This window comes from Crocodylus porosus, unplaced genomic scaffold (assembly GCF_001723895.1).
Source record: "Crocodylus porosus isolate Cpor-Errol unplaced genomic scaffold, CroPor_comp1, whole genome shotgun sequence".
Lineage (NCBI taxonomy): Eukaryota > Metazoa > Chordata > Crocodylia > Crocodylidae > Crocodylus > Crocodylus porosus.
In genome coordinates, this window is record NW_017728918.1 from 31,342,859 (window position 1) to 31,356,908 (window position 14,050).

At 45.8% G+C, this 14,050-nt stretch overlaps 1 protein-coding gene across 1 annotated transcript in view; it reads right to left on the reverse strand.

Moving 5' to 3' along the window:
• Positions 1–238: 238 nt before the first annotated feature.
• The window catches only part of LOC109312101 (doublecortin domain-containing protein 2C-like), a 49,141-nt gene continuing 35,329 nt past the window's right edge, over positions 239–14,050 (reverse strand). Inside the window, exons 4-5 of the mRNA XM_019538146.1 lie at positions 3,562–3,693; positions 239–380 (exon numbers count right to left, since the gene is read on the reverse strand). Coding sequence (XP_019393691.1) covers positions 239–380; positions 3,562–3,693 — 274 coding nt within the window. The remainder of the gene's footprint in view (positions 381–3,561; positions 3,694–14,050) is intronic.

Consider the following 14,050-nt stretch of genomic DNA (forward strand, 5'->3'; position numbering starts at 1 on the left):
AAATACAAGGCAATACACTGTATCCAAAAAAATCAAAACACTGTCAGTTGTAAGGGAAGCAACTATGAGATTAGTGATGCTGAATGCTCTAACCTTAACCCAGCAAAACCCATAGGCTCAAGGTTACTCATGTGATTAAAATTAAGCATATATTTATGGTCTTTGCTAGGTAGTGGTCAGAGTGCTTAGAATCCTGCAATATCAAGCCCTCCCAGATAAAAATGGATTTAGAAAGAGCTTACCGCCGAACCTCTGGAGGAACTCTAGGAGAACACCAATATGGCAGATGTTTAAACTTTTCTTTGCCTCCTGCAACATAATAATGATTATCTTCTAGCTTATCTGAGCCATACACAGCATGACCATCCAGGGTGTATAACCTGTAAGTAAAAGAAATACATATAAATATTGTGAGGTTGCAATTAATAGAGTTTAATACAGAAGCAGGCAATTATTTTGGGCATAGGGCCGCTTACCAAGTTTTGGCAAGCCGTTGAGGGCCACAAGGGTAACTCCACTCCTTGACAGATGCCCCACCTCCTGGTCATCTTGGGACCTTTGCCACTGGAAATCCCTCCTTTTGCCCCCCCAGAAGTACTCCTTTAAGTAAGGGTTTGCCATCTTGGAATCAGAAAAATACCAAAACATATTCTAAACATCAAACATTTATTACAACATTCATTCATTTGATTTCAAAAAATATTTTTGTCCTGATTTACATATATTTGTGTAGTGTACATAGAGGTGATAGTATAATAGCTTAAAATGAAGTCTTACTATAGTATATTGTGGAGGGGTCTAGGTATCTGGGGTGTGGGAGAGGGTGTGGGTGTGTCTGTGGATATGTGGTGTGGGTCAGTATGGGGTTTGTGAGTGTGTGTATGGGGCAATGGTGGCTAGGGAGGGTTGTGGCATGTGTGGAGAGGGAGGATTTGCCCACAGCCCCCTGCAGCAGGCAGCGCCCCCCACACTGTTCCTGCCAGCCCAAGCTCTGTGCTCCTGCTGCTCCTGGCCCTGGGGAACCGGTGTGACCCTGTGCTTCTGCTCTCAGTCTCTTCCCCCCATCTGCTGCCACTGCCCTTCTGCTGCCTCGCTGTTCCCCCCAGAACAGCTCGCCATTCCAGCACTATGTCCCAGCTGCACAGCCAAGACTGCAGGACACAGCAGGAGCTGGACAGACCCAGCCAGCATTGCACAGACCCAGCCAAGAATCACAGGGGCCGGGCTGGCTTCTGCTGTGTCCTGCAGCTCAGCACTGCAGCTGGGAGCCACGTGGTGCCAGAGTGACTGCAGAGGGTGGGAGGGAAGCAGTGGCAGCCTCAGGCAAATGGCTGTAGCAGGCAAGGGGTAGGTGGGAGCAAGAGGGTGAGTGGGAGAGAGCTGGCACACGGAGCACAGCAACAGCTAGACGGAAGCACAGGGTCAGTACCAGCAGGCCAGAACCCTCTGCTCGGTATGGGGCTTCTGGCTTGGGGTGAGGCCAGGCTAGCCTTGCTTCTGCAGCTGCTTGGTCCTTCTGGTGGCTTCCCAGGGTCCTACTGCCCCTGACTTCTGTCATCTCTGACAGACAGCCAGGGGCAGATAAATATTAATTTTCTAAACTTTTTAGGGGCCCTGCAGGCTAAATAGAAAGGTGTGGTGTGCCAGATCTGGCTGTAGAACACATTTATCCCATCTCTGGTTTAATGTAATAATGAAACATGTAGTGCAAGTGTAGTGCAGGTTTCAGGCTTTTTTTTAATGTTCCACACAGCTATGTTCAAGAGAACAGAAGAATTATCGCACATAGTTTACACATTTAGTTAACGTGGAAGATAAATCAACTTTCCTTGACTCAACCTCCATAGATTATAAAGCCCTGGGCAGCAAATTCTTATTAAACAAAAAAGAACAGCCATAGATATAGATCAAGAACTATAGCAACAACAGAAAACTATTTTGTTATAAACAGATAAAAAGGAATGGATTCTTAACTGAAGCAAATGGGTGCCACTAAATAGAGCTATGTCCAGTTACTACAGAGCCGACAAATTTCCTGAAAACTTATGTTGTGGCTGAAGATATTCTTGCTTCATCACAGAAAAATAATGAATTTTCTTATAAAAGCTGTGGTAAATCTCATTAACCTGTTTGGGCAAAGAAATGGGGACAAAACTACTTCTTACTTTGACTAACCCTATTTTCTTTCACATACTTCAATACAACATCAACAGAACATTGAGAGCCAGGTAGAGAGAAAAAACTGCTGAAAAGCTGCCCTCTATTTTAAAGGAAGAGGTCCAAAGTCTATCACAACAGTGTGATAGTTTATCTAAACTACTGGACAGAACTGCTGCAGTAGTATAAACAAATCAGACATTTCTACATACAGACAGGTAGAGACAGTCATCTAACTCTTAAGACCACACATTTGTCTATATGTTTGTCTATGGAGCACAGACATTAAAAAATTGTTATGCTGAAAACTCAAGCTTAGGACAGGGTTAGTCCTTTGTGAAAAGTAGTATATTCTCAGAAATGCTTTAAAAAACAGTTCTAAGTTGCAGTTAGATGCATATAATATACCATGGTGGGTATGGACAGCAGAAAAATGATCTAATTCTGAATAAGCATGGTTCCTAACAGACATAAGCAAACTGAAAAGAGAAAATATACCAGTTGTATTTTGAAACTGTTACAAAGAATTTCCATCTTAAGCCAAAACTTCACGTGCTCAGAAACATGTGAATGAGACACTTTCCTAGGAAGTCAAAGGGCCTTGTTACTCGGTAATTTGGGGTGGTTCCTGGAGCTCTTAACCCTTGGATTGTCCACACATTACCACCTGAAACTGTTATGCACTTGTTATGAAGCTCCAAGTTACACCACTCCAGAGCAGAATCATCTCTGATTCATGCTACTCAGCTCCTGTTATACATGCAGTCACATGTAGGCTACACCTTTTCATGTAAACACCCTACCTGCTCCACCCCTACCCTGGCCCTCCCAAGCACCCAATACCTTGGCTCACTCCACCCCTCCCCGCAACCTCTCCATCCTTTTACCTTTCAGTCCTCCAGGTTCCTGCTGGCCTGAAGTGACTGATCCAAACTGAAGCGAGCACCAACACCCATCAACATTTGTGCAGCTCACAGTGTAAGGTGTAACGAGGCCCTCTGAGAAAGATAGCCTGAGCCACTCAGTTAAACGATGCATGGAGGCTATAATACACTTTCTGGGTGTAAATACTAAAAGGTTTTTATATTTTAAAGCTAGTCCTTAAGAGTTCTGTTTGAAAAGTATGTATTATCTCTGAACCATTAAATTAAGGGAAGGACAGAAGTTTGCACACAGAAAAGACATTTCTACAGAGTAGGCCTAAAAGAAAATCAAGTCAGATTCATCTGAATGGAAACCAAGAGCTTTGAAGCCAAACTACCTGAATCAGGTATATATGTCTAGAACATCAACCCAACATTAAAAGAACATAACAACTAGTACAGCATATGAACAGAAAGAACCCTCAACTGTCAGACTTAGGATTTTTAATAGCTTTATTAAATTACACACTGTATGTCCTACCTTTGAACACCTCCTGAACGAGGAAAAATTTTTTCATTCAATAGCGCAAGGACACTATCCCAGTTTCTCAAAGTGAATCTGGGTATGAGAAATTTTGCAGGTGGGACGAGAATTTCTCCATTTGTAAAAACACTGTCAAAGAAAAATATATATGTTTCTTTAGTAATGAAAGACATGAAAAGGGAAAGACAAAAATATATCAGTTTGGTAACGTCATGTAGTCAGAATCATTAGTGGCACTTAAACCACTTAGGTTTCAAGACCGCTTAAATGTTAGTCCATTTCATAAACACAAAAATTCAGTAGTGAAATATTTCTGTTTGGACAACCCAAGAAAAATAAAGTCTTGAAAATGCAATTACTTTCTCTCCATGCTGTCCAAAGGTACCCTCAAAAATTCTACAGAAAATAAGGTCCCAGTCTTTAAAAGAGATTATAAACTCAATTGGTTAGTTTCACTGCTGTCCATATTAGAAAATGTGTCCTACTCACCATTGTAAGAGTAACTGAATCACATTTTGGCTGACTCTCATTTTTAGAAGAAAATCGTGCTGAATAATAAACCATAGGCAGCATGCAAGGCACGCTGGACGGCTCCACACATTGCATGCAGTACTTGCTCGAAGTCACATCCTGGAATTGCCGCCTTGTGCCACACAGCCCTGCGTATGCAGCACAGCCCTACAGCTACTTCTGCAGGGCTGTACTGCGTGGTCCCAGAGCCTCAGTTGCAAAGCTGTGCTGCATAGCCTTGGAGCCCCAGAGCAGCTTCCCTGTACAAGGGCTGCATTGCATGCGGTGGCTGCTTCACCACTCCAAGATGCGAACACACACAGCACCCACTCCAGATCTGGAATGTGAGGCCACTCCGTGTGCCCACGGGGCCGGATGAACTTGACACTCCTGTCTTCCATTATCAGTGGGGAGTAGAGCCAACAGAAGCAGCCCAAGCAGAGGCTGACTGGAGAGAATGTTCTCACTGTTCGTTTTAGCTCTAATCGCTGCAGAGGACACGGGGTATTCTGTTGTAGATAACAGGATTTCTCCTTAGAATCCTGCAGGCATTGAAATAGCATAGGGAGAGCTCACCCTTTCAACCACTCATCATGGTGCCCTGTGACCAGTAGGGTCCCTCAAGGCTCTGTCCTGGGACCCATACTGTTCAACATCTTCATTAACGATGTGGACATTGGAGTCAGGAGTGGACTGGCCAAGTTCGCCGATGACACCAAACTTTGGGGCAAAGCATCCACACCAGAAGATAGGCGGGTGATCCAGGCTGACCTGGACAAGCTCAGCAAATGGGCAGACGAGAACCTCATGGTGTTTAACACCGAAAAATGCAAGGTTCTCCACCTTGGGAGGAAAAACCTGCAGCACCCTTATAGGCTTGGCAGTGCTACGTTGGTTAGCACTACAGAAGAAAGAGACTTGGGGGTCATCATTGACCACAAGATGAACATGAGCCTGCAATGCGATGCTGCGGCTAATAAAGCGACCAAAACGCTGGATCTCCCGAGGTCCCTTCCAGCCCTAATGTCTATGAAATCTATGAAATCTATGAGCCTTGGGAGATGACTATGTGTAGCAGAGGACAGTTCAACAAAACCAGGGAGAGAAATGGGAGCTCCTCTCTTCTTCAAAAAAGCTAAGTTAAAAACATTAATTAAAAGATTGTACTTCTATTTATATGATCTGTTATTCATTCTGACCTTAATTTTTCTATAGAATCTTACTTAGTTCTTTAAATTCTGTTTAACACATTTTATTACTTTCTTATTAATTTTGTAAGCTGACACTCAGGTTATGAGTGTTAACTTACGATTTTATCACATTAACCATAATATTAAGCTATGGAAAAGCATTGGCCTATTATTTGTAGACATGTTTGTATCACAGCACCAAACTGCCCTACATACATGATTCTGCCTGGAACCATTAGCACATCCAAAATACAAAACTGTGCGTGGAAGAACCATGTTACAAAACATGTTGCAGATTCTATTCAAGCATTGTTTTTTGTTGACTTCAATTAATACAAATGCCACACAGCCTTTCTGTGTGAAGTGCCAGATTCTATAGTTTTAAGATTTTAAGCATAGTTAATGTCTAAAGTATTCACTGAAGTGTATTTACTGCTACCACCTAAGAAAAGTGTTTAGGTTCACATGCTTCCATCCTCCTCTTGAAAACTACTCTACTTAGAACATTTTCATCCCAATAAAACCTTGTTTCCTTTCCCCCTTTTATTCTTCCATTCCGTTGCTCTCTTCTTTCTTTCCTTTTAACTCAGCCAGTGCTCTAAATCCTAGTTCCACTACATCAGCACCAAACTTATCAAATCCTTGTGTTCTCTCTATAATACTGCAACCTCCTCTCTGTCCTCACAAATAATCATATCGTTCCATATAAAACATGGCTGCTAAAGTCACCCTGGCCCAATATGAAGATGCTTCCCTACTCTCTGAAGACCTCTCCTTTCAAGATCCATTACCTACTTGCAGAAGAACTTTACCACATTGCCCTACACTACCACTGATATTGCGGTTCCCACCAGAGGTACAACAGACATCTATTTAATTCCTTGTATGTACAAAAATGCACACAAAAACTGTTCAAATGTACTGAGCAGCACTGGGAAGGTAGTAATCTTATAACTATAATTATGGGCTCAGTCTTCTACCACAAGCTTTCTCCAGAAAAAACGCAGATACAAGAAACAAGTTTCAGCCACTTTTCCTGTAATTGTTTACAGTAGCTCAGAGCCTGATCTAACTATTACCAGAGACATTAGGTCAGTAACTGACCTTGAACCAGAAATGTAGTTTTTTGGAGACAAACTCCTTACCCCAGGCCAGAGAAGGAGCTTGGCATAGGAGCCAGCTTTGCTAGCTTTTATATCAACAGTGTGTTTCTATATGAAAAATACTTTCCACTGAACTGTTAAATCAGCCACTTTCTAAGGACAGAAGTTGCACTTAAACCAATTTAAGTGACAGAAACGCATTTAAACCTGTAACAGAACAGAAGTTCAGTGAATATAAACCACTTTCAAAATTTCATAGATTTCATAGACATTAGGGCTGGAAGGGACCTCAGAAGAGTCCAGCCCCTCACCCAAACAGCAGGAAGTCAGCCAGGGTCATAGGACCCCAGCAAGATAAGCATCCAATCTACTCTTCTGTGTTCAAAACCGGTTTAAAATAAACCTGGAGGGATGTAGTATTAGACTTGACTGATTTATGTCAAATCAGTTTATGGAACTTCTGTCCCAGATCCCCTCCTGATTCAAGTTAGCTCACAATCCCCCAGCATCCCAGGATGCTTTGCAGCCTGGGCTGCTCCAAAAGAGCAGGCCTGGCCCTGCCCCCTGATTTCACAGAGTTGAAGCAGTAAAGCCTCTAAGACCTAGCCTCTGCATAGCCTCTGCCTGGCAGGATGGGGGACAGGGGAACAAAACCCAAGCCCCTCTAGCCCGGGTCTGCACAGCACAAGGACTAGGGTGATAAGCCCCACTGCGGGGCTTATCACCCCACCCTCCACAGGCCCTCAAGCCAGGCTGGACTTGCCTTAGCGCTACCCCTTGCTAGCTGCCCTGCATCCAAGGAGCCCGGGCGCATGGAACACATACCCCTAGCCCAGGACCAGCTGGGGTCTGTAGGGCACAGAGATGGGAAAGCCCCCTCTACCAGGCTTTTGCCTCCACCACCACCCCCACTTCCGCAGCCTAGAGAGCAGAGCTGAGTTCCCTTGGCCCCAATTCCCGTTTTTCACAGTGCACCTATACAAAAGCACAGAGGCTGCTCCAACACACTGAAATTACAGCATGTCAGAGCAGACTCAATTGAGTCTGCTTGAGCATGACAATCACCACACTCCAGCAGGCTCCTGCATCTCATGCATTAGCATCCCCTGGCATGGTCTTCCGAGTGGTGCAGAGAGGGGATTTCCCCCTACCTCCCCCCCCAGCCGTCCCATCCCTCAGTATGGTCTTGCAAGCCTGGGCCCTGCACCGGACTGGACAGGGGCAGAGTGGCTGCTTTAATTAAAGTGCTGCCATGTTTGCAGGACCATACTGAGGAATGGAACAGGGGTGGGGGGAGGGAAATCCCCTCTCTGCACTGGAGTAGGGTGCAGAAGACCATGCCAAGGGCAGGGAACCCTCTCTGAGGCTACAGGATCCAGCCAGCCCCAGGCTGGAGGAACTGTTCCTCTCTCAGCTGTGGGCATGGGACCAAGCCCTACACGCCCATGTTAAGGGGTGGGAGGAGGGAACCCCTTCTCGGGGGCCCTGCCAGAGGTAGGGAACCCCCACTGAGGCTGGGGGATCCAGCCAGCCCAGGGCTGGAGGGCCTGGCTCCCCTGGGTGGGGATAGTATGGGGCTGGGGGTGTGCTGAGGAGCCAATCAAGGATGAGCCCTGGGTTGCATTTGGGTGCCTTCAGTAGTGGCCAGGAAGCTGGGAGATGTGCTCTAGTTCCCCCCAGCCACTGGATCAGTCTGGCTGCCTTTCGGGTTTCAAAAGTGAATGTCAGTTCACTTTATTATCAGTTCAATCTATGCACTATACAGAAACCTACAAAGACTGAATCAGCCTGGGGGTTTTTGACTGTCTGTACTTAGTCTTTATGCTGACTGGGTACTGCAAAACTGGGTATTGCTCTCATGCAGTTCTTCTCAACCCATGGGTTGCAACCTAAAAGTGGGTTGCAAGAATATATGAAAGGGTCCTGAACAAACTTTAAAAATGGATCAACAAACTTTAAAAATGGATTCTCCTTTAAAGGAGAAAAATGTGGGAAACCATGGCTTTTCCTTTACAGGATGGCGTAGTTCAAGTCTGGAAGGGGCTGCTTGGGGCTCCCCATGCCCCACACGCCCCACACCCTGTCCCACACATTGGGGGGGCTGGGACCTGGGGGTGGGGGGCACCAAGTCGGGAGTGAGGGGCACTGGGTCAGGACTGGCCATCAATGTTTACAAATGGGTCCTGATACAAAAAAGGTTGAGAGCCACTGCTCTATTGTACTTCAAAATCTCTCTCTTCTACCATCCTCACAGTTCCATTATATCACACATGGTATTGCATTACATTCTCCTTGAAACATGTAACATGAGGCAGCTAACAAGTTAAGACAATATAAACTTTTATTAATTGCTAATTATTAATGTATTCCAGTTTGTCCAGTTCAGTTTTAAATGTCCTGTTTGGCATGGCTTCCATGCATCCCTTTAACTTTTACCTTGTCCCTTTACTCCTTGTTATTGCAAAACCATCTGGACACCATATTTTGTGAATGCACATTTGAATTATATATGCATTCACAATCCTCTCTGTAGGTAAAAATATTGTGATATACTCAAAGCTTCTCAGACAGGCATGTTTAATTTTTTTTTAAGTACTGAAAAAACTTAGTATGAGTTCTAGTAAAGTATGTCAAATTTTAATCAAGAGCAAATATTTATACCTGAATGCCAGTTCAAAAGAAAATTTAAAAATAATACAAGTTAGCTTTCAAAGATATTTGGGGCCATCTAGTGGAATTTCTAGTACATTCATATAAAGTACAGAGATCATGCATTAAAACAGAACTGGATTTACAAAAAAAAAAGTGGTGAGACAGTAACACTTTAAGAATGCTTATCTTCTGAAATATGTTACAAAAAGGCATAACTTGTATAGAATAAAATTAAGAAAAATATACTGAAAAAACTTCCTGATGGTGGGAAATAAAATAATTGCAGGATAATTTCCTGAATCATGATTTGAAGCATCCACTCCTGGAAATATTTAAACAATGCACTAGAAAATACAGTGCAGTATGGAATGTTCATGGAAATGTATTTGATGACTTAATCTGTCTATCCACCCCAACGTTCTGTTAGCAGAATCTACCCAAGAAAGACTGATCATGAATGACTGGATGATGAGATTGAATGTATACGCAGCAAATTTGTAAATGACACTAAGTTGAGTGGAGACATTGTGGATGGTAGGACTAGGATTCAGAATGACCTGGATAAACTAGAGATAAAAACAATCAGATGAAATTCAAAAAGGATAAGTGTAAAGTCCTGCATTTGTGATGGAACTATTGCATAAATACAGACTGAACTGTACTGGCTAGGCTTCAGTACTGCCGAGAAGGACCTGGAACAGATGTTGAATGCAAGTCAAAAATGTATCCTTGTTGCAATAAAACTTAATGGCATCTGAGCTGTATTAACAGTTGCAAATGAAGGGAAGTGATTCTTCCATTCTATTTTGCAGTGATGAGGCCTTACCTGGAGTACTGTGTCCACCTTTGTGCATCACGCTTCATGAAAGATGTGGACAGTTTGGAAAGTCCAGCAAAGAGCAACAAAAATTATTATAGGCCTTGAATGCATGACTTATGCAGAAAGGCCAAGAAAACTGGTTAGTCTGAACTCTTTAGAAGAAAAGACTGAAGGGGAACTTGATAATGGTCTTCAAAGACCTGAAGGATGATTATGAGGAGGCAGATGGGCTTTTCTCTGTGCCTGCATGGGACAGGGCTAGGAATAATAGCTTCAAGCCACATCAGAGGAAATTTAGGTTGGAGGTTAGGAATAACTTTCTGACTATGAGGTTAAGTGTTCTAAATATAAGGTTAGGACTTGTTATTAAGAAGGGAATGGTAAACAAAACAGAAAGTATTATGCTCCTTTAAAAATCCATGCCACATCCACATTTGGTGACAGATAGGAGGGACAAAGCAGAGCTCTTCAGTGAGTTTTTTGCCCCTGTATTCTTGAACACAGATCTAGACAAATCTCCCAAACGCATTACCGATAGAAGCAGGAGGAACACTAGCCCACTGTTAGCACCAACATAATAAAGAGACACTTGGAAGGGCTAGATGTGTTTAAGTCAGTGGGACCGGATGAGCTCCATCCAAGGGTGCTGAAAGAATTAGCCAGTATCATAGCAGAGCCACTTGCATGGCTGTTTGAGCGCTCATGGTGCTCAGGTGAGGTCCCAGGGGACTGGAAAAGGGCCAATGTGGTCCCTATTTTCAAGAAGGGGAGGAAGGAGGATCTGGGTAACTATAAACCAGTTAGTCTCACCTCTATCCTCGGGAAAATCCTTGAAAAAATTATCAAGGATCACATTTGTAGGAGTCCAGCAGGTAATATACTGATGAAGGGCAACCAGCATGGGTTCATAGCAGGTAGATCCTTCCTGACTAACCTTGTTTCCTTCTATAACTCGGTTACTAAATGCTTAGATGCAGGAGTCAAGATAGAAGTCATCTACTTGGACTTTAAGAAGGCCTTCAACATGATATCCCAACCTATTCTCATAAAGAAATTGAATGGCTGTGCCACAGATAATTACAGTCATGTGGGTGGCAAATTGGCTTAAGGGTCATACCCAGAGGGTGGTGGTGGACGGGTTGGTATTGACCTGGATAGATGTAGGCAGTGGGGTCACCAAGGCTCAGTCCTTGGGCTGGTGCTGTTCAATATCTTCATCAGCAACCTGGATGAGGGCATGGAAAGCACTCTGTCCAAATTTGCTGAAGACTCCAAACTACGGGACTAGGTTAGAGAAGTGGGCAGAGAATAGGATGCAGTTCAACAAGGACAAGTGCAAGGTGCTGCACCTAAAGAGAGGGAATCACTAGCACACCTATAGGCTGGGAGGTGACCTTCTCAGCAGCACAGCACTGGAAAGAGATCTTGGAGTAGCTGTCAACTCCAAGATGAATATGAGTCGTCAATGTCACGAAGTAATTAGCAGAGCTAACCGCAGTTTGTCGTGCCTTAGTAAATGGTGGTGATGTGTAGGGGATGCATGGGAGAGCTCCTGCACTCCCTGAGAGCACTGCTGCACCCCCTGTCAATGAGCGCTCCTGGACAGGGGGGCAGGCAAGAACACTGGTACCCCCTAATGACAGCACTGGCTGGGGAGTGGGGGCTCTGCCAGAAGTGCCAGTACTGTCCCAGAAGTGTCAGTGGTGCGCCCCTGCCACTTACGGGTCAGCAGGATCGCCTGCGGGGGACCCTTCCACACACACCCCCAATTCAAGAGGGATGTGGACAGCCTTGAGAAGGTCCAGAGGAGGGTCACTTGTATAGTTAGAGGCCTGCACAGAAGGCCCTGTGAGGAAAGGCTGAGGGATCTGGACCTTTTCAGCCTCCGCAAGAGAAGGCTGAGGGGGGATCTTGTGGCAGTATACAAATTCACCAGGGCAGGGGGCTTGGGCCTTGGGGCAACAGCAGGAAATAGGAGATGCTCTGTTTACTAAGGCACCCCTTAGAATAACCAGAAACAATGGCCACAAGCTGATAGAGAATAGATTTAGGTTGGACATCAGAAAGAACTTTTTCATGGTTAGGGTTGCCAGAATCTGGAACAGGTTTCCAAGGGAGGTGGTGCTCTCCCCTACCTTGGGGGGGTCTTCAAGAAGAGACTGGACAAGCACCTGGCTGGGGTCACATGACCCCATCACCTTTTCCTGCCACAGGCACGGAGTTGGATTCAACGATCAATTGAGGTCTCTTCCGACCCTAGCATTTATGAAAAACATGTAGAGGCTGTTATATGAGGAGAGACTAAAAATGCTAGGCCTATCCAGTTTAGAAAAGAGACACCTGACAAGGGAGATGGTAAGTGTCTATAAAATACTAAATGGTGAAGAGAAAGTAAATTGAATTTAATATTTATTGCTATAATGCAAAAATTAAGGGTCATAAAAAAAACTAGTAGGTATTAAGGCTGCGGTGAGCAGGCTGAGGGGGATCAGGGATGCAGAGGTTGAAACATGCCTATTTCTGTTCTCTGCAGGCCCAGTCACCCACTGTACAGCCCCTACAAGAGACGCATCCAATGCAGGAGTGGAAGAAGGTGCCCAAATCCAGAGCTGCTAGGCCTAGAGCGGTGTAAGCTCCCCAGGTTCAGCTGGGGAACAGGTTTGATGCCCTGGCAGCTGTGACAGAGAAGGACAGTGGAATTGCCTCCAGCGGGGACGATCCCACTCCCCACGTGACAGAGAATGGGCGGACAGCGAACATGAGGAGGAAGAAACACCAGGTCCTCGCATTGGAGACTCCATCCTACGAGGATTGGAAGGTCCCCTCTGCCGGCCCAACCCCATGACACGACAGGTCTGCTTCATGCCTGGGGCTCGGGTCAGGGACATCACGGAAAGGATCCCGGCCTACATCTGACCTGCAGACCAGTACCCCATGGTTGTCATCCATGTGGGTACGAACAACGGGGCCAGGGGCAACCCTGATCGCATTATGAAGGATTTCAAGGCTCTGGGAGACAAGCTGAAGGAGACGGGTGCGCAGGTGGTATTCTCCTCTCTTCTTCTGAGTAGGCGGGGACGGCGACACAAGGCCTGCACTGGTGAGGTCAACCAGCGCTTATGCAGCTGGTGCTGCCAGGCAGGCCTTGGGTTCCTTGATAATGACCCATGCTTTCGGGCAGGGGACTTGCTGGGGTGGGATGGGCTTCATCTCTCTCCTAAAGGCAAGCGTGTCTTCTCTTACAGGTTGGCTGATCTCTTACAGCAAGCTTTAAACTAACCTTGCTGGGGGAGGGGGCCACAGGAAGATGAGGAGATGCCATCTGAGCAAGACAGGTGACTAAGGCAAGGAGTGCTAAGGCAAGGAACAGGGGCCGAGACAGTCTCCCTAATCAGGGGGTGGCATACACAGTCTTGCAAGGCCTTAAATGCCTATATACCAATGCTCGCAGTATGGGGAATAAACAGGAGAAACTAGCCCTCAGAATAGCTAGTTCAAACCCAGACGTCATAGGGATAACAGAAACGTGGTGGGATTCGTCCCACGACTGGGCAGTAAGCATTAGGGGCTATAGGCTTTACAGGCGGGATAGAGAAAGAAGGAAAGGTGGGGGTGTGGGGCATACACATCCTCTGCCAGCAGAATGGGGTCAGAGGAAGGGCAGGCTGAAGTGCTCTGGGTCAAGATTCAAGGGGGCTGTGGGGAGAGTGATTTGACGGTGGGGGTCTACTACAGACCCCCCAACCAAGGGGAGGAGCTGGACCGGGAATTTTCGGGCCAGCTTGCAGAGGCACTTAAGGCAAGGGATGTAGTTGTCATGGGTGATTCCTCCTCCAACTGCTGGGAGGAACAGTCAACCAGGTCGGACCATTCCAGGACGTACCTGGCTGAGATACAGGACCTCCACTTAATTCAGGAGGTGCATGGTCCCACCACAGGAAATGCCCTGTTGGACCTGGTCCTGGCCACAGGCAATGGGTAAGGGGCCTCCAGGTTCTTGACCACCTGGGCAATAGCAATCATTGCTTGCTGGAATTCACCATCCAGCACAGGGTGTCAAGGGCCTGCAGCACGACGGTAGCCCTAGACTTTAGGAGGGCCAACTTCAACAAGTTGAGGAGACTAGTGGGAGAGGCGCTGGGGTCCTTGAGGGCAGGGGAACTCAGTGTCCAGGATGAGTGGCCGTTCCTTAAGGAAACGATACTCAGGGC